Raw genomic sequence first — 27,712 nt, 5'->3', positions numbered from 1 at the left:
CTCGTCTGTGTTGTAGATGATCTGCAGGCCCGAGGAAATCATCTCCACCAGGTAGAGCAGGAAGAGCGATACGGCATTTATCTGGGTGAAGGAAAAGGGAAGAGATAAAAGAAATAATCCTGTCAAGGAAAAAAAAGAAATTAGCCTGCACGGGCTATGATGCCCGCAGTCAATGTCTCTAGTAAAACCAGAAGGGATGAAAAGAACGGGTGCAAAATGGAAAACAAATGCAGGTGTCTGGAAGAGGTTGATAGACCCTCAAGAGGCCTGGGAGCTGGGAGATGCCTACTGTATTTTTGCCTTGTGTCTCCGAGTTGCAATGACGTGATACGAAGCACAGTTCAGGGATCAGAGATACGTCTTCAAGGCATGGTCCACTGGAGGAGCCTGCCAAAACCCCTCCCTGGAGCCCATCAAGCCAGATATGTGAAGTAGGCGAGGGCCATTTGCTGGCCACTTCCAGGCGATGGTGCATTTCTTCATTCCTCACAAAGGGTGACACCTCCCTAGCGCGCACCCAGGGGGCAGGGCCAACGCGGCAGGGGCCGGTCCCTCGCTGTTTCCAGACGGCCTTGTAGAGCTAAGACTGAATGCGTTTCAGCATAGATGGCCACCACAAAATTGTACATTGGCTCCCGGGCGGCCAGGGCCAGGGCCAAGGCAGCGGGGGCCGTTCCCTCACTGTTTCCAGGATGGCTTCGCGGGCCGCATGAAACCACTTCGCGGGCCGCATCCGGTCTCCGGGCCTTGTGTTTGACATGTCTGTCATAAGTGAAACATTTGTGAAGGTTCCTGCAGAGGGAAGCCTTCCTTTTAACCATGTTCAGCCTCTGATTCATAAGATTTGAATTACGTGTTTGAAAAATGAGCTGTTTTCTTCTGTTGACATAATTATCTCTTAGATGCCAGCCTCATCGGCCACAGCAGTTTTCTACAAGACATTATGGCTGGGGAAGCAATTCACAGGAAATAATCCCACATAAAGGACTGCCCACATCATAACATGCCAAATTACATCCCTTCACCTGACAACATAAAGAAAAAAATGAAATCCTTCAGAGTTCTCTTTTCTTTCAAGGAGGCAAACCATAACAACATCACTATATTTAAACAACTGTCTTGGAATAGAAATTCCCCATTAAAACACAGCAATAAAAATAGCATTGGAAAAAAAACAACTCCATTCTCCGAACCAAAGCAGCCATAGCAGTTAATTAATTTGCAATGCGATATCTAAAATACATCAAATTGCACAGCTCCAGAACCAAACTATGCCCAGCAGGAAATATTTTCGCTGTATTACAATGTACGATATTGTATTTCAAAGTGATTCTGAAGATGTTCTGAGGCAGGAAAAAAAAAAAACAACTCACAAACGCTGTGTTAGAAATGACTTGTTACTGCTAGGAGAAAATTCTAATCTATCATAGTTAGGAAGGAGATTACTGTTATCCCAGGTAAAATTGACATATGACAGTCCAAAATCCAACATATGCAGTAAGGAAACTCCATTGAATGGGAGGAAGAAAGAAAAAGAAGAATCACATTAAAAAAAAACCATTAACTTTTAATTAAGTAGCTGGCTATATTCCGGAAGGGGAAATTGAGTCACCAACCAGAACAGAGTATCCAGATCAGCAATTCTTAAAATCAATCTATAAACATATTTTAAGATCTGCATTTACAGATCCAAGCTTGTCGTGTTTCAAAGAGAGCAACAATTCATTTTGGCCATTACCTTTGCGTTGTTTACACTGAATTATACAGCAACAATTCAGACTACAAAACAGCTTGCTGTCGTTGTAGGTTAAAGCAGGAAAATCAGTTTGTCAAGCTCCATAATTGAAGACATTTTAGAAGAACTGTAGCCGTTAACTAAACAGCGGGAGGGAAATATACAACTCACTCTGTTGTAGATTTTTTTTTTTTTAAATTGCTTCGTTACCTGCAGATGGCCATAGTCCTCATGAGAAAAGACCTCATCACCTGTGTGAACGTTGAAAACCGAATGCAGGCATTTGGATGGCTTAGGATCTTGTTTATATTGTTGAACCTGGGAGGAAAAAAATATTACACATGTTTCTACAGAAACGTTTGGATGAGCCAAGCTACCAACACGGAGGATAACAAACCACGAAACGCAGTTGTATTTCTCAGAAAAGCGCTATGAATTTGGCAGCGATGCCCGTTACGTTTATCGTTCTTCTTGACAAAATGTAAGGGTTTTTAAAACTGCTTCTCGGAAGGCTAGACTGGAAACGTGCACGTTGTGCGACAAAAACGCAGCGGTGGCGAACATGGTAGTTTTTCTATTGAATCAAAGGCAATTTCAATTTCAATTCTTTCTCACGAATGTTATGTATTTTTTTTGTAAACATTTCCCTGGAGGGATATCAGGAGCAAGAGAGTCCTGCTGTTAACTCTGCCGTTCTCATCTTGGCACTTATGAAGGAGGGAGAATGCAAAATCTCTTTTTTATCTAGGGAGGATCAAGTCTTTCCCCTACAAAGGTTAGCAGGAAAGGGGGCTTATGGTCTCATAGCTGACCTTTCGCCCAGAGGGACCTCTGGCAACAAACAAACAAACAATCTTAGGGCTGTTGCTTTGCATGTACCTGAGACAAACTCCTTGTGTGTCTAATCACACTCGGCCTGTGTTTTGTTTTGAACTGTTTTCTATTCTATTCTATTCTATTCTATTCTATTCTATTCTATTCTATTCTATTCTATTCTACTCCATTCCAATTATTCTATTCTATTCTATTCCATCCCATAATTCTATTCTATTCCATCCCATAATTCAATTCGATCCCATAATTCTATTCTATTCTATTCTATCCTACCTACCCCATACATTTTGAAGAATGTATGTTCTTTCTCCAGAAAAGAAAGTTGTTAGAGAATGTTATATTTTTAAAAATTACCAAAGTAGTGTATTTTCTTGATTTTTAAACACAAATGAAGAAAAACGAGCAATGTCGCAACTTTAGGAAGAGCGCAGTCGTCACTAAACAACACTAATGACTTATTGTCACAATCAAACACCATTCTATTTTATTCAAAGCAGCCGTTATTGTTCCTCAGCTACAAGTCAACCCCCATTTGCACTGAACTAACATACAATTTAATGAAGCCTCTGCAGGACCCTTGAATGAAGTAACATTAATAAATTATATTTTAAATAAAAATAACTCCCTTTTTATGACCCCGTAGTCCAGTGTTTCTCAACCTTGACAATTTTAAGGATATGTGGACTTCAACTCCCAGAATTCCACAGCCAGCAATGCTGGCTGTGGAATTCTGGGAGTTGAAGTCCACATGCCTTAAAATTGTCAAGGTTGAGAAACACTGCTGGCATAGTCCTTATTTGGGCAGAGTCAGTGGGACTAGATGGAGCTGAGCGTTGACTGGACGGAGGCCCTTCCTGACGCCTACATGGAATTCACAGCAGATGTTTTCTCTTTGTGCCCTAGAAAAGAAACATCTGCTGCTACCTAGGATTGAACTCTCAACCTTCTGAGTGAGAGGCGAGTGCCTTTACTACTAGGCCACCACATCACTCTAATAAATTATATTTTAATTTAAAAAAAAATGTTTTTTGTTTTTTTAAAAATATACAGAATATTGATGCCCATAGGTTATAGAAAACTGAATCCAATATGAACACATGCTTCTATTCAGATTCCAACTAGATAATTGTGTCCTTTTCCAGAAATAATTCATTCCTTTTCTTTGTTTTCTTCTCTCCTATAACAATCCCAGAGCGTGCCCATGTAACAGCAGACTCAGTTAGCAGTTGCCAGTGTGCTCTCCGTGGCTTCTTTTTAAACCATGAAATCGTTTATGCGCATAGCCATTTTGCTTTCAAAAAGAGCCGTGCTTGGAGAACGACGCCAGACCGTCTCACAAATACCCAAGGATATTTACAGCAGAAACTCAATGCTGGCCATCAAAAGAAAAGCGGTATCACATAATTACAGCAATATTAATACAATCAGGCAGCAACGCGCAACCGATTATGAAAGGCAGTAGTGGCAGTAAAGGAAACCATTAAAACGACCGAGTTATAATTGTTTTCCTGGGCAGGGAACAATTCTCTGTTCACTAGTCAGAAATATCATTTCGTAATGGGGTTCCACACAAGTATCCCTCGCCGTGTGATCATTGTGATTCGCTGCTGTTCCTTTGCATACACTTTGATCCGCAGCGTTCATTTCGGAGACTCCAGAGTGATTCAGAAACCGATTGTTGTCGCCAAGGAGATTGGCGGTTATTACTTTGGATATTGGGCTTTTATCCTTGTAAGCCACTGAGAAGGAGTCACTGAGAGGGAGTTGGGCAGCCCCATCAAATTTTCTTACATGAGTAATAAAAATAAATACATTCTGCTCTAAAGCTTCCACCTACAACTATGTATTTCTACCACACTTTCACCCAGCACCCCCCACTGTTTGCAGGACCTCCATTCACGTTTCCCATCATCCTTCTGGTTATTACTTGGGTCAACCTGCTATCCTATCTCAATTGCCATCACCAAAAGCAAATAAGCGGATTGAGGATTTTTACAATTCTGAATCACAAATCAGGAAATCAGAGAGTAGCTTTTATGCTCAGTACATTATCTATGTATCTATGTATCTATGTATCTATCTATCTATCTATCTATCTATCTATCTATCTCTCTATCTCTGTCTATCTCTCTATCTCTCTATCTCTCTATCTACCCTACCCTACCCTACCCTACTCTCTACCTTTCTATTTGCCTCTCTACCTACCTACTTACCTACCTACCTGTCTGTCTCTCCATCTCTATCTGCCTCTCTACCTACCTACCTACCTACCTACCTACCTGTGTCTGTCTATCTCTCCATCTCTGCCTCTCTACCTACCTACCTACCTACTTACCTACCTACCTACCTGTCTGTCTCTGTCTCTATCTGCCTCTCTACCTACCTACCTACCTACCTGTCTCTCCGTCTCTGCCTCTCTACCTATCTACTTACCTACCTACCTGTGTCTGTCTGTCTCTCCGTCTCTATCTGCCTTTCCACCTACTTACCTACCTACCTGTGTCTGTCTGTCTCTGTCTCTGCCACTCTACCTACCTACTTACCTACCTACCTGTGTCTGTCTGTCTCTCTGTCTCTATCTGCCTTTCTACCTACCTACTTACCCACCTATCTCATACTTTTCAACTGTCCATCTCCCACATATGTTTTTCCAATACAATTATATTTAAAACATGTTTCTGAATTGTACAAAGAAGATGTTAGCCTTTGGATTTAAGTTTTCCCCCAAAAAAATTCCTTTAAAAAGATAGAGATCAGAAGGACCAGGGTGACAAGAGGGATTCCTCAAGAGCATCATAATGGGGATGGGAGTTAGGGCATGTACAGTTTGGGAAGTCTGGAGTTTGGTGGCCGATAAATTCAAATAAATAATAAAATAATAAAATCTGCTAAGGGTCTGGGTATTTCATGTCACAAAAACGCCATGGATCTACCCTGAAGTTCCCAGGATATAAGGATGTCTTGAAAACATAAACACATCTTTAAATAAACACATCTTTAAATACTAGAACCAAGTAATTTGAGAGCAGTCGATAAAAACTTGACTTCTATTGGCATAGTATATTATTTTCTTCTTCATGGGCTAGGAGATTATTTTGGCCATATTCTGAAAGGGTTTTTTTTGTTGTTGTTTCTTTTTTTAAAAAAAAAATCCTTTGTCCATCTCTCTTTTTTACTTTACTTTTTTTTTTTGCCTTGTAACATTTACTTTTCTTCTATCAATTCCACTTTAATTTGTCTTCCCTTTGAGGCCAGAGCTGCGCTACAAAATAAGAAGTGACAGACTCTGCCTGCGGTTTCTATAAGTTCAGGTGCAGGGTGTTGAAAATGTAGCTTTCATCACACCTGGCGTCCCCAAATATCAGGAGAATAACGCTGAGTAATTGCTGGCATATGTCACCTTGTAAGATATTGGAGGGGGAAAAAAAGAAACATCAGAGATAAATCAGTAGCAAATTTCCAGGTTATCATCTGCTACCAACTGTTCGTTCTTATTCCCATTCGCTTGGCATTGCGCAACATCAAGAAGAAGAAGAAAAGCTTTATTATGCCAAAAGAAATTTTAAACCACGATTAGCTAGAGGCTGAAAGCTAAAATTACAGAAAAACAAGGTAGCGGAATTTACTTACCTGTGCTGATTATCTGTTTACGCAAAGCACAATATAGCTGTATTTAATATCAAGCCTTTGAGCTCTTGACACGGGCCAGGCAAATAAAATGAAACTATCATGGTGTAATGATAAGGTATATTAAACTACTTTTTCAAAACCCATCAGAGGTGGGGAGATGAGTTGGTTTTTTATGTCTCCCTGCTCCAAATGACTGGCACCATTAACACAATGCCGTAGTTTGGAATGAGATTACTTCTATTGTAGCATAACGTTTCAAAAGATATTTCATGATAACGATGTCTGATGTCAAGGCTAGATAGACAAATTATAGGATTGTTAAATAGCCCTGCCATCAACTGAACAACATTAACTCCTTTATTTATTTATTTTTATTTTTGCTGTTCTAATGCCTTCCTTCCAGGCACTGTATTCTCATCCAAGCTGCCTATTTCAAAATCTGAAGCCACGGAGCACCGTCAGCTCAAACAATCTTATTTCCAAGTAGATCTCGCTTTCAAAAACACTTCTGAAAAGATGTCATTATGAAAACTCTTCTAAACAGGAAGGTTTTGCTTTTCTGCGCTCCCAGCCTTTACTAAGAGAGGCACCTTGGCTAAAATGAAATCTGAAACACCAACACCACACCGGAAGGGGTGCCGTAGAAAATCCTACCAAATGTGAAGATGCCAAAGGAGTAACTGCTAGTGAAGTTCAGGGAACGTGGTTCGACCATCAATTCAGAAGTCTACTGTGAAACTGTTACGAAAACTCAAGCGAGCCATCCGTAACAAGCTTCGGGGCATGCTGACTTCCGGTGTGGTGTTGGTTCACGACAACGCACACCTGCACACCGCTAGACGCACCCAAGAACTTTTGAAGCAGTTCCGTTGGGATGTTTTTGATCACACACACAACCCCGTAGCCCAGAATTGGCGCCGAGCGACGACTACTAAGGCATTTCAAACCTTGTGAGACGTTACAAGTGCCTCAATTTGAATGGCGATGATGTCGAAAAGTCATGTCATGTTGTAGTTTTCTAATGTGTATAATAAAAGTTCTGTATCTGCGAGTGTCTGTCACTGATAACCAAACGGAGGTTTATTTCCGAATTGCCCTCGTAGAATCTCATATGAGTGCAGTTTAAGCAACATTGTATGTTCTAGCCCACAGGCAGCTGTCAAAACCTGCAAGATTTCCAGTCTGACATTCACAGTATGCTCACTTTTGATCATTGGAAGAGGGTAATTATCCGCACAACTCGTTAAAACCCACACAACTAGTTCTGAATGCTCAAATGGAATGTAGCCTTTCATTCAAAGAGCAACACGTAACCTCCATCCATTTTCTCCTGAAAATTCTCAAAAGGAGCTGGTGAGACGCAATGGACTTCATTGTTCATGCACTAAGCAAAAATCTAAGACCACGCAATCTGAAAGTATGACCAATGTAGCCTTTGGAGCATGGGTTTTCTTTCTGAGATATATATTTGTGAGGACTGGTTATTGCTGAATCTGATTGTGCCAAAATCCGATTAGGAAAATGAGACTTAACATTATTTTATAGGAAAAATATGTATTGTCTTCAACCAGCATTAAATAGTGACCGAGAACAAATTCTAACATCATTATAAGGAGAATAAATTTATACACAAACTTAGGGCAGGAAATTCATTCCATTTGCGACAAGGCGGGATCCTCCTGAGGCCCTGAAGTCATAAATAATCTTTTCTGATTAACTATGTCAAAGATGATTGCACAGCACCATGTCAAATAAAACCGTAGCAAAAGGGAGAAATGCCACACTTCAAGAAGACCTTGTCAAACTAAATTTTTCAGAGCTGATAGAAAAATAAAGAAACATGTCATGCCTTAAATAGCATGGGCCCACTGCATTTTTAAAACTATCTGCTATTTTTGTAAAGATTTAATGAGAATACCGATACAAACAACATTTTTAAGAAAAGAAAGCATACTAAATATTATTTGCCTATCTTTAAGGTATTTTCTAATACCTTGATGATGGACAAATAATGTTTAATAAAATTATTAAATAATATTTAAGAGATAATAACTAATCGGAAAGGTTAGTTGGAACTACACATAGATCTTCCAAACCTTCCCAATTAAAGAGTATAAAAAACGTGGTTATGTGTGTAATTTAAAGTACGTAAAATGCTGGTCAGTAACCGGGACACCAGAAAAATGCTTTGTCCTTCAAGGGTGGCTGAGCAGTGGAAGTGATACAAATTCTTTTTCTGGGTGAGAAATATCAGAATGTACCGGAGGCAGCTTAAAATTACTGGAATCTTGATTTACCTTAGTAGACTTTATGGCAGAAATTGAGTCTTAACAATAAGAGCATGGTTAAACATACACAAGAATGTTGCAGAGATGCGTGGTCAGCTGGGGTGGGTTGTATAAGAGAAAAAAGAACGAATACACATGAAGTTACCCACCTCTTTAAGGAACTGAAGTGGCTACATTCAAGCTATTTTCCCAATCATGGAAACGTTGTCACTATTATTTGTGTAACACTTACACGAACAGCACTTGCCCAAGACAGCTTTTAGTCTATAATCAGGTGCTTGTCATACGAAGTTCTTTCTGGCCATTTCAGCTGTATTTTCCTTGGTGGTTTTCACCAGACAGCCAACTCCTTACTGTGCAGGGAGTCCCCAACTTACAACGGTCCATTTAGTGACTATTTGAAGTTACAACAGCACTGAAAAAAGCGACTCGTGACCATTTTTTCACACTTACGACCGTTGCACCATCCCCACGGTCACGTGATCAAAATTCGGCCGCTTGGCAACTGGCTCATATTTATGACGGTCGCAGTATCCCGGGGTCACGTGATCCCCTTTTTGCGACCTCCTGGCAAAGCAAAGTCCATTGGGGGAAGCCAGATTCACTTCACAACCGTGTTGCTAACTTAACGGCAGCGATTCACTTAACAACTGTGGCAAGAAAGGTCGTAAAAAGGGGCAAAATTCACTTAACAAATGTCTCACTTAGCAACATAAATTCTGGGCTCAATTGTGGTCGTAGGTCGAGTCTGCATTTCCAACAACACTAGATCAACTAGCAGTCTCTGGTTTGCCCTCGGTTCAAGTTTTAAATTAAATTAAATTAAATTAAAAAGGGATTAGCTTTGAAACACCCCAAAAGGTTAGTTTATTACGTTGCACATGTCTTCATCTGTGGCTTTTAATAATAATAATAATGGTAAAGTTGGAAGGGACCTTGGAGGTCATCTAGTCCAACCCCCTGCTCAGGCAGGAAACCCTATACCATTTCGGACAAATGGCTGTCCAGTTTCTTTTTTAAAAACTTCCAGTGTTGGAGCATTCACCGCTTCTGGAGGCAGGTTGTTCCACTGGCTAATTGTTCTCACTGTCAGGAAGTTTCTCCTTAGTTCTAGGTTGCTTCTCTCCTTGATTAGTTTCTACCCGTTGCTTCTTGTCCTGCCTTCAGGCACCTTGGAGAATAGCTTGACTCCCTCTTCTTTGGGGCAGCCCCTGAGATACTGGAACACTGCTATCATGTTTTAACTATCTTAGGGCTGGAGCCTAGAAATAAAACTTTTTCTGGCAGCATGCAAAGTGGCGTCGCATCTATTGCGCGTTTTACTTTGCTTGCCACCGAAACATTTTCAGGCTTACAATTAACTTAATCCTTTAGAATTCAGTGTGTGCTTCTGTCCACAATGCAGCGCTTTACCTTATCAGCCTGGCGCATGTAGCAGTAGAGAATCCCTCGCATGCATTTGATAGCAGAATGCTCCAGTTCGTGAGTCCTTCCTTTGTCGTCATCAATACGCCTGAACAGGAGAGATAACCCAGGAAACAAATTACAGATTCATTCAGAAGGAAGTTGAAGGCACCCGCATCCCTTTTTTTCTTTTATAATTAAGTACTAAGACTGTTTTGATATAGTGGCACGAGCTAACTCAAATATAACTCAAGGCCCGATCAACCTTGGCTAGAATAAAGCCAGCCCTTAAAAAAAAGAGTCGACAATTAAGCCAACAATGAAGTGCAGGTTCATAAAATGAACACAAAGTCATTCTTGTCAAGAAACTTTTGTTTCCCTCTGCCTTCATGTTTTAAAGAAAATACGGACATATCGTTATCAGCTATAAAATGGAAAAGAAGAAAATTATCCGAACAGTGGTCTATGCAATAATGATGCTTGAAATTTATTTATTTAAGGGCATTTATGTGGCCACCCAACTCACTCTCAAATTCTGAGCCGCTTACAAAAAAAAAAAAACCCTTGTAGAAAAAACAATAGTGATAAACCATCACTCCCCGGGTGACAACAATCGGTTGAACAAGCCACTTGATGGGATCCATCCCACTCTGGGTTCCCCAGGCCTGTGGGAAAAAGCCAAACCTTCAGGGCCTTGTGAAAGGGGGTCAAAGTGGGGGCCAATCTTATTTCTGCAGGGATGATGTTCCATAGGGAGGGAGCCACCACAGAGAAGGCCCTTGTGCTTGATCCCACTAGATGTAGCTCCTTAGGAGAAGGGACTCACAGCATTCCTTGCCTCCCCGCTCTGGTAGATCGGCTAGATGTGCCTGGAAGAAGACGCTCCTTCAAATATTGCTAATTTTGCTAATGGTTTTTTTGACAATGCCAGGTTGTGGGAGTCCTGAGGTACTGTGTACATAGTCGCAGATCTTTCTATGAGGTTCAAACCCTCCACTGAGGATTGCTCTCATGGACCGCCCAATTTTAGATGACTATTTACAGTGCAATAGCTTTGGGACCCCTCCAGGCTTTGATGTTCAGGAGTGTCTTAGGAAGTGATATATAAAGTCTGTATTTCTTGGAGTATATGGTCAGTGTCTTTCAAGCTTGGCAACTTTAAGATGTATAGACTTCAACTCCCAGAATTCCCCAGTCAGTGTGCTGGCTGGGGGATTCTGAGAGTTGAAGTCCTCACATCTTAAAGTTGCCAGGGTTGAGAAACACAGGTACATACAGCCTCTTTTAAATCCTTGCCTCGTTTAAATCTTAAGATTAAGATAACCTTTATTGTCATTTTTTTTACTGTGGGCACAACGGCACACATCAAAAATGAAATTTAGTGGCCCGCTCTCAAAGTGAAACACATACACGACACACACCTAAAACATACTGTATACAACATATGTATAGACCCACACCCCTACATATACATAACAAATAATTTTTTATTATTAATTTTCATGTATTGTTTTTAATCTTTAATCTTTTATTGTACACTGCCCAGAGCCCCTCTGTGAAGGAGATGGATGATTCCAAAATGCAATGAATGAATGAATGAATGAATGAATGAATGAATGAATGAATGAATGAATGAATGAATGAAAGATGAATGAATGATGAATGAATGATGAATGAATGAATGAATGAATGAATGGTTCTACTGTAGAGAGATTGAATGCAGTAGGAGTCACTTACAAGTATACATAAAATTGGCATCATTTGATTACGTTTTACCACTTTAAAGGCTTTTTCCTCATATTACGGACACTCTTTATTGACTTTTTAATCCCTTCTCTCTTCTTTCCAATTTATTCCCTCTAGAGTTTTATGAACTTTCAAGAAGTACATGTGGTGCAAAAAAAAAAGAAAAGAAAGGAGGGTCCACTGCCTTTCAAGAAAACCATTACTCACAAACCTTCAAAGCAGAAACATTATTAATAACAAAATCAATCATCAGAAAGAGGCGATACAATAAAAAAAAAAATCAGAAGCAAATTAATAACTAAATCTCTCTACAGGGGCATTTTAAAAACAGACAGGCCATAATAGAAAAGCATCTGCTCCTTGTGGGGTGATCGTTTTTTGCCTCAATGCGAAAGACAGATCATTCAGCAGGAGTCCCACCCATCAAAAATAGGTGAAGGCATTGATTAACGCTGTCAGTATGTAAAAGAATGCTAAGTCCCAAGTTCCACCAAGCTAAAGCACTGAACCGGGACTACGAATAACTATTGGAACGATTCCATGAGATCTGCATTGATCTTCAAAACTTGAGATCTCCCACCCGTCATGGCGAAAGAAGCAAACATTTCAATGAAAAAAATTAGGGTCAAGCGCCGGGGAAATGGGCAGTTCAAATGACTATAAAGATTTATGGCAAGCTTTAAGCTCACTACAAAATATCTGATACAGATATTGGGGGATTGATTGATAAATTATAAAGTATAATAGAAATAGAAAGCTATTTTTCTTTTTTCTTTTTTTTTGTCTTGTCTTTGTTTTTTGTTCTTTTTTTCTCTTTTCTTTTTTGAACTAATATTTTTTTATTAGAAATAATAGCTATTTTGTAATGGAAGAAGAATAAGAAAAAAGAAGAAATGATGCTAATAAATGTTTACTGAATATGTTAAGGAAAAAGATAATGGAGAGACACCCGAAGTATTAAATACGCTTTTAGATTAGAAATATGGAATATAGTGACTGAAATAGTAAAGCTTAACATAGGATTTGGATTTATGGATCTATTTAGATGAAAGGTTATTGAGGATTGTTATGATTGACTTAGCTGAATATAATATGTTACTAGAGGGAAAAGAGAAGGGATTTTTAATTATTTAATCTGAACTTTATGAGTATGATTTTGTTTGTGGACAATTGATTGCCCTCCCACCACGTTGATTTTTAGGCACTTGTTTGTAAAATGAAAAAACTGATAAAACTTGTTTTTTTTAAAAAAAAAATCTGAGCTACTAACAGTCAAGGGAAGTGAGTGGCAATTAAGAAGGCAGTCAAGGTGGGTGCGCAGGGACTCATGACTTATGACGCGCTTAACCCTCCCCTCGGGCTCAGCCTGGTCATCTCCTGCCAAAGTCAGTCATTAACCATTTCAAGATGTGCACATCAGTAGAGGCAAGAGAAGCCCAGCACTCTTTTTTTTAATCTGATTTTTAATATATTCCACTTAACACATTTATGGCTGAGTGTTTTACAGTAGTCCTAGACATAGACAAATTAAATTAAAGCTATACATTTTGAAAGTTGACATTTCCAGACTGCAATTAAGCAGAACACCTTAGGTATTTATTCTACTGGTTAAGAACAGTGGGGCTTTGATTTGCAGTTACCAAGGGTACTTCAGACAAGTACCTATCATTAGGGGAGAAAATGAATAGGACAAGCTTTTAAAGGAGATTAGACTCAGCAAGAAAAAAATAATAATTGTGAGGGGAGAGGGGGGGAAAGCCATTGGCAAATCAGTATTTCAAATGAAAGCAGTGGAAATAGCTATCCAGCTTTCGAAAAAAGAGCTGAGCCCGCTATTTAAACCAAACCGAAAGCTAGTCTTGATGTAGTGAGCCAGTTTGATGTAGTGGTGATGGTGATGACTTAGAAACTAGGAGATTGTGAGTTCTAGAGTTCCGCCTTAGGCACAAAAGCCGGCTGGATGATTTTGGGCCAATCACCAGGAGACGGTGAGTTCTAGTCCCGCCTTAGGCACGAAAGCCAGCTGGGTGATTTTGGGCCAATCACCAGGAGACGGTGAGTTCTAGTCCCACCTTAGGCACGAAAGCCAGCTGGGTGATTTTGGGCCAATCACCAGGAGATGGTGAGTTCTAGTTCCGCCTTAGGCACGAAAGCCAGCTGGGTGATTTTGGGCCAATCACCAGGAGATGGTGAGTTCTAGTACCGCCTTAGGCATGAAAGCTGGCTGAGTGATTTTGGGCCAATCACCAGGCGACTGTGAGTTCTAGTCCCGCCTTAGGCATGAAAGACCGCTAGGTGACTTTGGGCTAATCACTAGGAGACTATGAGTTTCCAAAAGGGGATCACATGACCCCGGGACACTGCAAACGTCATAAATAGGAAGCAGTTGCCAAGCCTCTGAATTTTGATCAGGATGCTTCAACACCTGACATTCACTCAAGAAAATGAAAGCCCAGAATGCCAAAGAAAAAAAGTACCAGCCTGAATCCCAGCACAGCTTGAATATAATCCATGCATTGCTCCGCTCTGCATCTATTCCCTTCTTTCGGTTAACATTATTTTTTAAATATTTCCTATCTGATTTGTGGAAAGTTCAGACTGAGCACCAATGCATGGCGTAGCCCAGATTTTAAAGTATGTTCATCAGTTGCTATGGTAACAGCATCTTGCGCTGAATCCTGCTGTTGTTCTAATTGACCATCTTTTATAGAAAAGGCAATTTTATAGTTAATTATTCAGGGTGTTAAAGTACTATAAGTGATTTATTCCTTATTTATTCCTAGGGGTTATATATTTATCTTCTTTTTTACTGAGTTTTGTTCAGTTACTTCAATTTGTCATTATCTTTAGAACTATTGAGCCAAAACCCAGAGACAGGATCCGTGTAATTAATAAAGCTATTCAGAGATCCCAACCTCTCCCTATTATATTTCCAAACGTGGCTTGAAGATCGTTCAGCCCAGATGATTGACACATCAAGGCCTGGCGGTTATTTTCTATCTTTTTTTTTTCTAATGTTTTAATCTTATGCAATTATTTCAACGTCACTCAGAATTCCTGGAAACGGTGCAACATGCAAACAGAAGTAATTAACAAACACACCTTTTTCAATTACTTCTTTTACAGAAAAGATAATTAAATGCATCGCATTCTTTAGCTAAAAAGGCTTAACTGATTTGATGTGGAAATACACGGAGTCTCTTCATGTAGAAAGTAATACGGTTGAATGTCTAGCCAGATAAATACAATACAGAGAATTTGGCACTGGTCTTTTTTTTATTTTTCTGTTTTAATCGTGGCAAACAGAAAACTAAACCTATCCGGGACAAAATTTTCAGACATTTTTTCCACTAGTACCTTAGTTTTTATACAGGTAGCCCTCAACTTACAACAGTTCATTTAGTGACTGTTCAGTGTTAAAATGCCACTGAAAAAAGTGATTTATGATCAATTTTCACACTTTCAACCTTTGCAGCATCCCCATGATTTACATTTGAATGCTTGGCAACTCATATTTAGGACCATTGAGTGTCCTGGGGTCACGTGATCCCCTTTTGCGACCGTCTGACAAGCAAAGTCAATGGGGAAGCCAGATTCACTTAACAACCGTGTGACTAATTTAACAACTGCAGTGAGTCACTTACTAAATGTGTGGAGAAAAGTCGTAAAATGGGGCAAAACTCACTTAACGAATTTCTCAAAATGCTGGACTCCACAGTGGCCGTAAGCCAAGGACTCCCTGTAGCCACCACACAGGACAGACCTCAATGGAAAGATTTCATTTTAAAGTGGACAAATCCTTTCGGCAACTTTAACCGTCTATTACCTAATCCTGTGGTTTGTGGGCAACTGTCAAGGCAATTTCCTAGGTTGCAAAGTGATTCTTGCACTTTTGAGCCATCGTCGCAGCCTCCCCCTCTTAGCAGCAGAAGTGCCAAGAGGAAAACTTGTATTTTTCTAAACCCATATGTATGATCATGAATTACAATTGATCTAAGAGGTAGTTGTCTTTCATTGCCACGAATAATCAGCAGGTTTTATCATTCAGCCAATTGGTAAGTAATCCTTTGGACAAAGGTCCTAGGGTGATAGACGTAAGTACAAAATTAAAGATTATATATAAAAAAGAGGTCAGTTAAATATATAGAAAAGCAGTCATGGACAGAATGCAGTATAGCAGGGGTCCTCAACCAGTGGGCCACAGACAGATACCGGTCCGTGGCCGGTTAGAAACCGGTCCACACAGCTGGAGGTGAGCGATGGGCAAGCGAAACTGTGCATGCGCGAGATCTAGATCTAGGTTCCCCATGCCCCATCTGTGGAAAAATGGTCTTTCACCAAACTGGTCTCGGTGCCAAAAAGACTAGGGACCACTGAAGTATAGCAAACACTTGAATTTTCAAACTAACTAATGCTAGGAAACACCTGACTGGTAAAATATATATCAAGTTAAAAGATTTAAAGTTAAGGTTTAGAATATAAGCTTGAAAACTAGAAGATAAATATAAAAAATAATAAAGACGCAATCTAGAAAACTAGAAATAGTCAGAAAGTTTTGTTTGCCTTTCATAGAAATAGCAACCTTCAAAATTAAGTTGTTGTCATGAAAAATACGCTGATGTACAATAGTTACTACAGCTCCATCTACTTGAACAGGTACATAATTAGGACTGATTGTTGATACCGGTGTGGAAGTTCTACTGATTAAGTAATTCAAAGATGCCTAGTTTAATGTACCTTCATTACACAAATGCATTCTATTTACGTTTTAGCATGTATTTTGAATAATTTGAAGGCATTTTTAAGAACTAGTTTAGCTGGTTTTACCTTAACACAAGTTATTTAAAGATTACATTATTCAAGGCAGGTGGGACGATAAATCATTCTTGTCCTGCAACAGCAGGATTGATGAGACTAAATAATCTAGTTAGAGGACACTGCCTATCAAGTAAGTACAGATAGTCCTCGACTTACAACAGTTCATTTAGTGGCCATTCAAAGTTGCAACGCCACTGAAAAAAGTGACTTATGACTATTTTTCACACTTATGACCGTTACAGCATCCCCAGGGTTAAGTGATTTACATTTGGATGCTTGACAACTGACTTGCATTTATGATGGCTGCAGTGTCATAAAGCAAAGTCAGTGAGGGAAGCCAGATTCAACAACCGTGTTACTAATTTAATAACTGCAGTGATTTACTTAACAAATGCGGCACAAAAAGTCGTAAAATGAGGCAAAACTCACTTAATACATCTATTCTATTTTCTATTCTATTCTATTCTATTCTTCACTTTTTCTATTTTCTATTTTCTATTTTCTATTTTCTATTCTACTCTACTCTACTCTACTCTACTCTATTCTACTCTATTCTACTCTATTCTACTCTATTCTACTCTATTCTACCCTATTCCTATTCCTATTCCTATTCCTATCAAAAACCAAATCAAAAATGAAAACTGAAATAACCATTAGCCCTTGACACAAAAAGAAAGTCTCTGAGAAATATATTTTCAAGACTTGCTTCTGTTTTAACTCTTTGGCTGCTCCCTAAACGTTTGGGGGGTGGGGATTTAAGTGCACTATACAGTTAGACAGACAACATAAGAAACCATCCATTTACCTGTAGGCCAGGGCCAGGGCCCAGACGCAGGCAGCGCAATAAAGACTATCGTGAACCTTTGCTCTCTGATTGTCGCCACAAGTTTTTGTGGGAAAAAGACCGGTGGTCGGACTTTGGAAAACCAACAGCGTTGACTTGACTGCCAAGAGAAACAAAGAAGCCAATAAATTATTATCTAAACTGGTTGCAAACTTAAGCATCTTTTTTATGTATATAAGGCAAAAAGTTCCACTATGAGTAAGGTAAAAAATACACTCCCCAAAGTACGTCAAGATTTGTTATCAATTTCCCATGAGAATGACTTCTCCCCCCCCTTACAGTTTCCTTTAAAAAATCTGTATTCTTGGCAATGTTCGTTGATTTTGGTTCCCTAAGCTTTGTCTGCCCTATTAAAATGTAGCATAACTGCTACAGCTTCCTTGAGCAGAAATTCCTCGGGGAATCTGTAAAATACACCACCAAAAAATTTCAACACCTGAGGAAAATCAAAGCAACGTTTTCTTTGAAACTTGGGAATAAAAATGTCTGAGAAAGGTCCCATTTGACTGGGGTGTTACATAGGATCTATAACAGCGTTGAGTAATCTTTCTATTGAGGACCAAAATCCTTAGAGAAATTCTGTTGTGGATAACATATAGAAGTACAAATAGACCTCAGCTTACACAGTTTATTTAGTGACCGTTCAAAGTTATAACGGCACCGCAAAAAGTGACTTATGACCATTTTTCACACTTAGGACCGTTGCATGGTCACATGATCAAAATTCAGTTGCTTGGCAACTGACTCATACTTATGACGGTCGCAGTGTCCTGGGGTTATGCGATCACCATGGGGGAAGTCAGATTCACTTAACGACAGTGTTACTAACTTACCAACCGCAGTGATCACTTAACATCTGCAGCAGGAAAGGTCATAAAAATGGGGAGGGGTTCATTTAACAGCTGTCTCACTTAGCAACGGAAATTTTGGGCTCAACTGTGGTTATAAGTCGAGGACTACCTGTAATGAATAGGACCAATACTCAAAATGGAGGCCGACCGCCATTTTCTATTTCACTTTTGTTCTTTTGGGCTCATCGCCTTTTCTCTTTGGGAGACCTATCTTGCCCTCTCTTAAGAAGTAGGCTATAAGGCAGGCAGAAATTTTATCAAAGGCCTGAATTTATTGTTGAAAAACTCAAATTAAAATTGAACCAAGCACAGATTTCCCAATTCAGGTCTGGGGAGGGTAAGAAATTAATGCAACATGTCTTTTAACATGAACATGCATAAACTTAAATAATATTAAAAGGTCTGCGCTTTCGGGAATGTTCCATCTCAAACAATCTATAGAAAATCCCCAAAAGCATACATGAAAACGCATTAACCAAAATAAAAGCCCAGACTGAATAAATTAAGGAGATACATAGAAAAACACACACATTTGAGAATGATCCTAGAAAATGCGTTTACATTTTGACACCGACACTTGAAAAAAAAGTAAACAATGCACAAGTGAAAGGAAAGGAACAGAAGTTGGAAACAGGAGAAGCTGATGAAATCAACTTGACAAATTTACCATCCACAATGAGAACTTTCACACTCTCGTCTTCCCAAATAACAGAATATTTTAGCATGCATTTGTTGCAAAGCTATCGTAAGAAACTAGACATATGGCAGCTTGATGGTATTTATTATTTGATGTTTTTGATCTTACAGCCCATCTTTCCATGAAATATAAAAAAATTCTTTAGTAGTTTATAAATACTTTCAGTTATTAAACAGCAACAATTCAAATGTTACTGAAAGGTAAAATCTACTTATTGCCCAGTTGTGACTTCTGATTAAACCAACCATTTCAGAGAAGTTCGCCAACCTCTCACCTTTTGAAAAATATTATTTTTTATTTAGGGTTTATATAAATGGATGAAATTTGTATTCAATGGTGTGAAGGAAGTAATCAATTGTTCTTGAGGAATTAACCTCAAAGCGAAACGTTCTACCGATTAAATCAGCCAATACTCCTTTTGAAATCCATTTATAACTCCTGCATGAGGAAGTAGATGGGGGAAAGAGTAAAGAATTGTTTTTAGAAACAAATTACAAAACAGGTTCAGGTGAAGAAAGTGCATTTCTTAAAATACAGCATTTCTCAAATAATTTCATTCACTCCACCATCATGGAAAGCAATATGGTGTACAGTTAGTTTCTTGCCTATTTTCAGGATAATCGAAAAAAGGTAACTTTATGGCCATGAATATTACTAACATTAAAGCATCATGTGAAAATAAGCTTGTCTATACAGGATGAATTATTGGAGGAAACAAATCAACAGCAGTGCATAATGAATATGTGAATTTTTTATGATTCCAATTACATTTATGACAAGAACGTAATGCTATTTATCTTTGCTCTCTCAGTTTCCTCAAAGGAGAAAATACTTTGTGTGACTCACCTATACAATAATAATGGTCCAACTTATCCCACAGACTCTCTTCATCTGGTCTTGGCAGATTAATGCTTTTCATGGGCTCGTACACAGAGCCTAAAAGAAAGAAATTAGGAGGCCTCGATTACAATCACAGCAAAGAGGCAAAAACAGAACTGCTGTTGTGTTGAGTTATTTGTGTTGACTTCAGCTGTTATGTCTCACTTTTCCCAAAGGGAACCAGGAGAGAGAGTCCACAGAAATAAAAACATAACAATCGGTTAAACGTTGATTGGTGTGGAGAAAAAGAGGGAAAAAAAGACACTTTTTTGAATTCTTCTTTGCAGGAAAATACCAGTCAGGATTTCCTGCATATTGAGAAATTCAGAATGAAGTATGAATACAACTTAGGCAATCCGATCGAAACATTGAACCAACTCGGTAGCATTAAAAGCCTCTAATGAATCTCAGATTAAATTACTTTAGGCCAGCCTCTTTCCCCTTGCCATTTTATCCTACAGAATCAATTATTCATAGAGAAACCCTAGTATTATATCAATGGATACATTAATTAAATTATCTTTACAATTCCCTTACAACACTCCCAATGCAGGTTTGAGCTACAGATGTGATCTAATTGGAAAAATCACAGAAGGACTTTTGGAAAATGAAGTCAGCTAATTTCTAAGGACTAGATGATTTTCTAAAGCCAAAGATAAATATATAATTCATCAGAATTAAGTATCATTGTAACTAGTAATAGCATAATCCTGCCCATCCTCATCCATAATCACTTGATTGAGATGGGTGGCTATGGGAATAAATAAAACTAAGATAAATAAGTAGCATAACCAGTAATCAATAAAAATATAACAAATATTACTGGGAAAAAACAAGTACATTTACAGAATCTTATTCCTAAGGCAGTTAGTGGGAACAGCCTTAAGGGAGAGAAGATTCCAATTAAAGATGGTTTTGTAGGACTGGTCTGTTTTCTTCCTTCTCGCTTCCAAGATCATTCACACAAAGCAATTAATGATAATCTTCCTATATTGATGAATTTGCCTTACAGTCATTAATACTGAATTATATGTGAGTTCGCTCATTTTCGCGTCGGAAGCTCTGAGGCACTTCCAGGTTGAAAGGATTAGCTGGTGACATCACCAGGGATGCCCAGTTAGGGGGCATCCCTATTAATATCCCTATTAATATGCCCACTGAAGTGGGCATATCTATCAACTTGCAATTACCCATTTTTGAACTGCTGGGTCAGCAGGAGCTGGAGGGAATGACAGGAGCTCACCCCATCATGCAGCAGCTTTAGGGTCTCAAACACCGGGCTTGCTGATTGTGCCTCGAGGGTCCCAACCACGTGAGCCCCTGTGTTCCGTACATGTAAGCTGCCAAAGTACTTTTTCAACTTCCCTGCAATATTCCTATACAGGAAGTCCCAAGCATCTGAAGTAAATTGGGACGGTGTGTTAGGTGCAGGTAGTCCTTGCTTAGCAACTGATTCGGACAGTGACTGTTCTCAGTTACAACAATGATGAAAAACTAACTTTGTGACCAATGCCTGCATTTATTGTCATGCACTCACAATTACAGTCAAAATGCACAGTACTGTGGTGGGTCCTTGGTGCTCTCGATGCTTGTTTATTTTCTTGCAGACATTTCATTGCCCAAACTACGGTGACATCATCACTGCTGGCCTGATGATGTTACGTTGATTGGATCATGAAACGTCTGCAAGAAAACGACCAAGCACTGAGAGCACCAAGGAGCCCTCATTTCAACCCTGAGCTACAAATGTTCTCCTTTAATGGCACACTGTCCTGTGTGTGAAATCATGACAGTCATGGTCACGTCATTTTTCTCTTAGCGACCACTTAACAACTGAGTTGCTGGTCCCAACTGTGCTCACTTATAATATGGCCAATACAGATAGTAGCTATTTGTAACAGATAAAGCAGTAGACTGTGTTTGCAGATAGATAGATAGATAGATAGATAGATAGATAGATAGATAGATAGATAGATAGATAGATAGATAGATAGATAGATAGATAGATAGATAGATAGATAGATAGATAGATAGATAGATAGATAGATAGATAGATAGATAGATAGATANAGACAGACAGACAGACAGACAGACAGACAGACAGACAGACAGACAGACAGAGATATAGATAGATAGATGATAGAGATAGATGATAGATAGATTAGATTGATGATAGATGATAGATAGATAGATAGATTAGATTAGATTGATGATAGATGATAGATAGATAGATAGATAGATAGATAGATAGATAGATAGATAGATAGATAGATAGATAGATGGATGGATGGATGATTGGTAGATGAGATAGATAGATGATAGATGATAGATAAATGATGATGATAGATAGATAGATAGATAGATGATAGATAGATAGATGATAGATAGATAGATAGATAGAGATAGATAGATGATAAATGATAGATAAATGATGATGATGATGATAGATAGATAGATAGATAGATAGATAGATAGATAGATAGATAGATAGATAGATAGATAGATAGATAGATAGATTTCTGTAACCATTTTTCTAAAATGTGAGTAGGGACGACAGTGCTAAAGCATGGAAACTATGCCTAACACAGTGGAATACAGTACATAATGATAGGTTGGTGCTGCAAAACATATACTTACAAGGATATCTGCCATCTGCAGCCCACATAGAAACAAAACATCTGTTATTACAATCAAAGCATTGCCTCTGTTTCTCTTATCTTTTTAGGAAGAAAATGCCACCTTCGGTACATTCATTTAACACATTCAGCTTGTCTAATTCACATGATACTAGCAGACATACACTGACCCCATTTTCAGCATCTTCAAGAAACCGAAGCGTTATCTAACTTTCATCAGCCTCCTTTGCCCAGGATCACCACTGGAAACTGATAACGCCTTTCTTGCTTAGACCGAGATTTAGCTCGAGCAACAACTGTTTATCCTTATTTATCCTTATTTTCAGCTTTGTCATCAATCTTGGATGTAGTACGGCTATCAGTTGCTTGGCTCAAGGAGACAGAATGGATACTTGGTACAGCCAACCCTTTGCAGCCAACTCGCCATGGTCAACTCATCACAGCCAACTCGCTGGGGGACAATTCAACAATTCAATTTAAGTATTTAATTTTTTTTTAAAAAAGAATATTTTAATTTTTGTCATTCACATCTTCATTTTGTCCCTCTTTTCTTTAATGATTCTATTCCACCATTTCTTCGATATTAGTGTAACTCTTGTCCTGCGGTGAGTTAGCCACAGCAAGTTGGCCATGGTGAGTTGGCTGGGGCAAGTTGGGCACACCGAGTTGTTCTATCTAGACCAGTGATGGCAAACTTTTTAGAGACCGAGTGCCCAAACTGCAACCCAAAACCCACTTATGTATCACCGGGTGCCAGGTGGGTGTGGCCTACTCGGTGGGTGCAGCTACAGTGGGCTTGGCAGACTGGGTGGGCGTGGCCACTGGATGGGTTTGGCTGCAGTAATGGCAGGTTGGGTGGGCATGGCCAGAGTGGGAGTGGACACCTTGGGGAGGGACACTTGTGGGAGCCGGGCAAGGTTGGGGGAGATCCAAGGGGTCTCTGGCGGGTGGGATGGTGGGCTCCCCAATGGCAGCTCCAGGCTGGCTGGCCTTAGGCCAACGATGGCAAACTTTTAGAGACCACGTGTGCTGGGGTGATGGCGTGTGCCCACAGAGAGGGCTCTGCGTGCCGCCTCTGGCATGCGTGCCATAGGTTCGCCACCATTGACCTAGACCCTCAAGGAGTATCTTTCATTCCTATAGGCTAAAGATCCTTTTGTCATGGTTCCAATAGATGAGACCAAACAAATCAGAACTCCAAGGCTGGACGTTTTCTCAAAGAACATGCTTATTGGCTACATAGTCTCGGCACGGTCAAAAGTGAAACCCAAGTCTGAAATTCCCTCCAAAGAGTTACAATAGTACAAAGTTAATCTCCCCACCCTCACCCCGTACTATGCAATTAACTATGTTTCCCAACAGAATAGTTTGACGGGCTTTCCGACAGAATGCTCAACTCTTCCAATTCAACCGGTAGAAGTGACCTTGGTTCCCACGGGACAGAGAATTGTTTAGACTAGCAGAGAACCTCCATTTTCCCCCTCCCATTCTTGTGGCAACCTAGAACGAACAAGATGGCTTCAGCCAGGTTCGTTGTAGAGTTGACACCTTTAATTGCACCTTAAATGGAAGGGCATTTCCATAATTTATCTTTTCATTGTTCTTGACCGTGCAATGTCTTCTGTATTTATGACATGCCGTTGTGAATTATTGGTGTTTTATTGTTCCTAATAACATTTTCAGGGTTAGCTAGCCAATGATGCCATTAAAGTTAATTATCATTTAACCCACTTGGAGTTCAGAGTCGTATATAAAGGTTGGTTAATCAGGTGGTTTCAACATAAAGCAAGCAGCTTTCCAAGACTGTATTTCTAATATGAAAGTAAACAGGAATAGCGTGTGAATTTAAAACATACACATACAATCATAGCAAACTGATCCTTCCCATAAATAACCAGCTGTACTATACATGTCACATTATCAGAATACAGATCAATTGTTGGTGACAGATTTTAATCAAAAACATTTTAAATGGACAGCATATGTCAGTGATGGCGAACCTTTTAGAGACCGAGTGCCCAAAAACTGCTCCGCCCCCAGCCTGCCCCCGCTCCACCTGCCCACCCCTGCCCTGCTCCGCCCTCACCCTGCCCACCCTCAGGGCCATCCACGGCCTGCCGCAGATTGCCCAGGCAGCCATGGTGGCCACACCCTCTGCCTGTGCCCCGCAGCATCATGTGCTGCCCAGCTGCCATGTGCTTGGCTACGCTGCTCCGTGTGGGCCGCACCCAGGAGTGACTCTCCTCCGGGGGGAGGCTGCTGGTGAGGAGTGGGCTGCGGGGAGAGGCGGGGCTGGGGCAACAGTGTGCGTGCCCACAGAGAGGGCTCCGAGTGCCGCCTCTAGCACTCGTGCCATAGGTTCGCCACCACTGGCATCTGTCATTAAATAAGTCAAATACCCTGCTTAATAAATCCTGGATTGAACTTATATTTATTCATTAAATTAGATTTACTGTATCCCCCAGTAGAGCAAACCATTCTACAGCAACCAATGTATCCCATCAACATAGGAATATAACTCCATTACAAGTGAAACAAACAAAAGATAACACTCACGTTTCTGTCATGGCTTATCTCCAGGAGAAGCAAGGGAATATATTCGTGAAAACAAATCTTTTGCTACCCATCCCTTCCTCAACGTTTGGTCAAAACTAAATAAATAAATAAATAAAACCCCCAAAGCGCTTTAAAACTCCTATCGACACCTTTTGTATATCAGCAAGTGTGAAATATACAGGAAACGGTTATTTTTGACAGGCTGCTGGTGATCTGTTTCCATTTAAATTACCGTCCCTGGGAAAGGGGGAAGAGGCAGCGTGGAGACGTGTCATGACAGCCGAAGAAGCAAATGTAGAACAACTACTACAACTCGGAGACATGACATTTGATGACCTTATGACCTGCCATACTGGCAGAGAAGTCCCAGTAGCTTCGTGAGGTCATAATGCAGGACCTTGTTCTAACAAGAGACAGGACCTCAAATCAACCACCCACGAACTGCCAAAGGTACACTTCATTCATGGATCAAAAAGGGAAAGAAAAATAGCGAAGAAAAAAGCTGCAGAGGGACAAAGAAAAGCTATATATTTTTTTTTATTCGAGGCATATTTTTAAGACACAAACAGAAAGCCAGAAACTACGCAACTCCAAAAGGCATTCGGAAGAGGACAGCTGAAGCAATAATAACTTTACAATTTAGAAAACTAACTCTTACATGTTGGATGCAATTCTTTTGCTAAAAAGAAGATAGTGCTGCTGCAAAAAAACAGGGAAAAGCAAAAGATCGGCAAATTGTGATAGGATTGAAAGTGAAGAGGCTACATAAGTGTATTACCAACCACCCACCCCCCCGGTAAGGTAGGTCTGTTTATTATCCTCTCACTTCTGGAGTGCAGGAAAAAATGTACACAAGTATCTTGTGCCTGCATGTCACGCATTGCAGTTACATTTCTTCAACATTGACTGGGAATTCAAAACTCTTGACACTTCATCGTTAACTAGCATTCTCTCTGGTGCAGAGAAAGCAAACTAAAAGATAATGATGATATTCACAAGCTGAGTAAGGTGAGCTGATAAAACAAATTGAGGTGGCGTCTAAAAGGATGAGATTGAAACCTGTGATTACTCATTTTTTTTTCATACTGTACTCTTCTTACGGTATGATGTAAAATCCTTTCGTTGTTCTTCTGAGAGGACATACTATCTTCCCTGCATCAGCTCCACCATGAACTTGTGGAAAAGTTTACATTGTATACACAACTAAATAAAGAATACCAGAATGTCTGTGTGACTGCTTGCTAGCTAAAAATGAATGGCAGACTATACAGTAGTTATAGGGTTATAAACACCAGCTGCAAAAAAAAAAAAATCCCTGTTTTATCGATGTTATTTTACAGCTAGTAGAGTAAACCAACAATTCCAGCAAATGAACCATTTCCTCACAAGGGTTAATGGAAACTGACCAAGGAGAGAAGCAACCTGGAATTAAGGAGAAACTTCCTGACAGGACAATCAACCAGTGGAACAGCTTGCCCCCAGAAATCGTGGGGGCTCCATCACTGGAGATTTTTAAGAAGAGACTAGACAATCACCTGTCTGAGATGGTATAGGTCCTCCTGCTTGAGCAGGGGGCTGGACTAGAAGACCTCCAAGGTCCCTTCCAGCTCTATTCTAGTCAATTCTGGTGACTATCTAAAATTCCATAGCTAATTTTGCGTTGACCAGGTAAAAACACATATAAAGTCTACAGAGAAGAGCTACAACGATTGCCACATTTTTGCCTTGGGGAAAAAAAACTCTCTCAAGAAAAGGTATAATTAAGAACTATAAAACCATTCATAATATAAGGAGAGTGGAAAGAAGAATAGACATTGTGGGTGCTCCATCACTGGAGATTTTAAGAAGAGATTGGACAAGCATTTGTCTGAAATGACCTAGGGTCTCCTGCTTGTGCAGGGGGTTGGACTAGAAGACCTCCAAGGTCCCTTCCAACTCTGTTATCCTGTTATTCCTATGGAACACCAGCAAACCCGAAACAAATTCAAATATCTGACTGCTGAACCTGCCTTGACCATGGATTTCTATAACAGCAAAGGAGCTTTTTTGCTTTTCCACGTCATTCCGATACACAAAGAGGCCGGGGCTCATTGGCCTGCAGTAGAGGTAGACTTTGACATACAACCATTCATTTACGACCGTTCAAAATGACGAGGACACTGAAAAAAGTGACTGACAGCCATTACCACTGTTGCAGCATCCCCACGATCACAACCTGGGCACTTGACAACCGGCATGTATTTATGACGATTGCCATTTGTGATGCTGTCAGCCAACGCCTGACCAGCAAAGCCAACAGGGGAAGCAGATTTGCTTAATGAAGTGGGATTCCCTTAAGAAATGCAGCGATTCCCTTAAAAACTGTGGCAAAAAAGGGGGTGGTAAAAATTCACTTAACAATGAAATTGTGAATAACCAAATCCCGCTTAACAATGGAATTCTGGTCCCGATTTGTCGTCGTAAGTCGAGGACTTCCTGTAACGCTATAACAGAACGGCATCGGCATGGTTATGACGGGTTATAACTGTTATATTGCTTCAAAACTATCAATTGTGGCAGACATTATAGCTCTTTTTTAAGCTGACACTTCACATCAATAAACAGCCATCTTTTTATCAATAGAGTGTCTGCTTGTGTTAATATAGCCACATCACCCCAAAACACGAAATAAGAGATCTGTTAAGAGTCAACATACTTACCCGACCATAAGAAAGCGCGAGACGAGGTGACTCTGTCAGTATTTGAAGTGGCCATTTCAAGCTGTTGCAGCTAATCACAAACGTTGCCAGCCTAA

At 39.8% G+C, this 27,712-nt stretch overlaps 1 protein-coding gene across 1 annotated transcript; it reads right to left on the bottom strand.

Moving 5' to 3' along the window:
* PHKB (phosphorylase kinase regulatory subunit beta) lies at positions 1–27,712 on the bottom strand (the record flags this gene model as incomplete). Its single annotated transcript, XM_015818962.1, has 6 exons — positions 27,618–27,712; positions 19,694–19,783; positions 17,261–17,399; positions 9,901–10,000; positions 1,946–2,053; positions 1–81 (listed from the first exon to the last, which is right to left on the bottom strand). Coding segments are annotated over exons 1-6 (573 nt in total), but the record flags the coding sequence as incomplete, so codon positions are not given.

Source organism: Protobothrops mucrosquamatus, unplaced genomic scaffold (assembly GCF_001527695.2).
Source record: "Protobothrops mucrosquamatus isolate PMUCROS unplaced genomic scaffold, P.Mucros_1.0 scaffold827, whole genome shotgun sequence".
Lineage (NCBI taxonomy): Eukaryota > Metazoa > Chordata > Lepidosauria > Squamata > Viperidae > Protobothrops > Protobothrops mucrosquamatus.
This window is presented reverse-complemented; position numbering and strand designations above follow the sequence as displayed.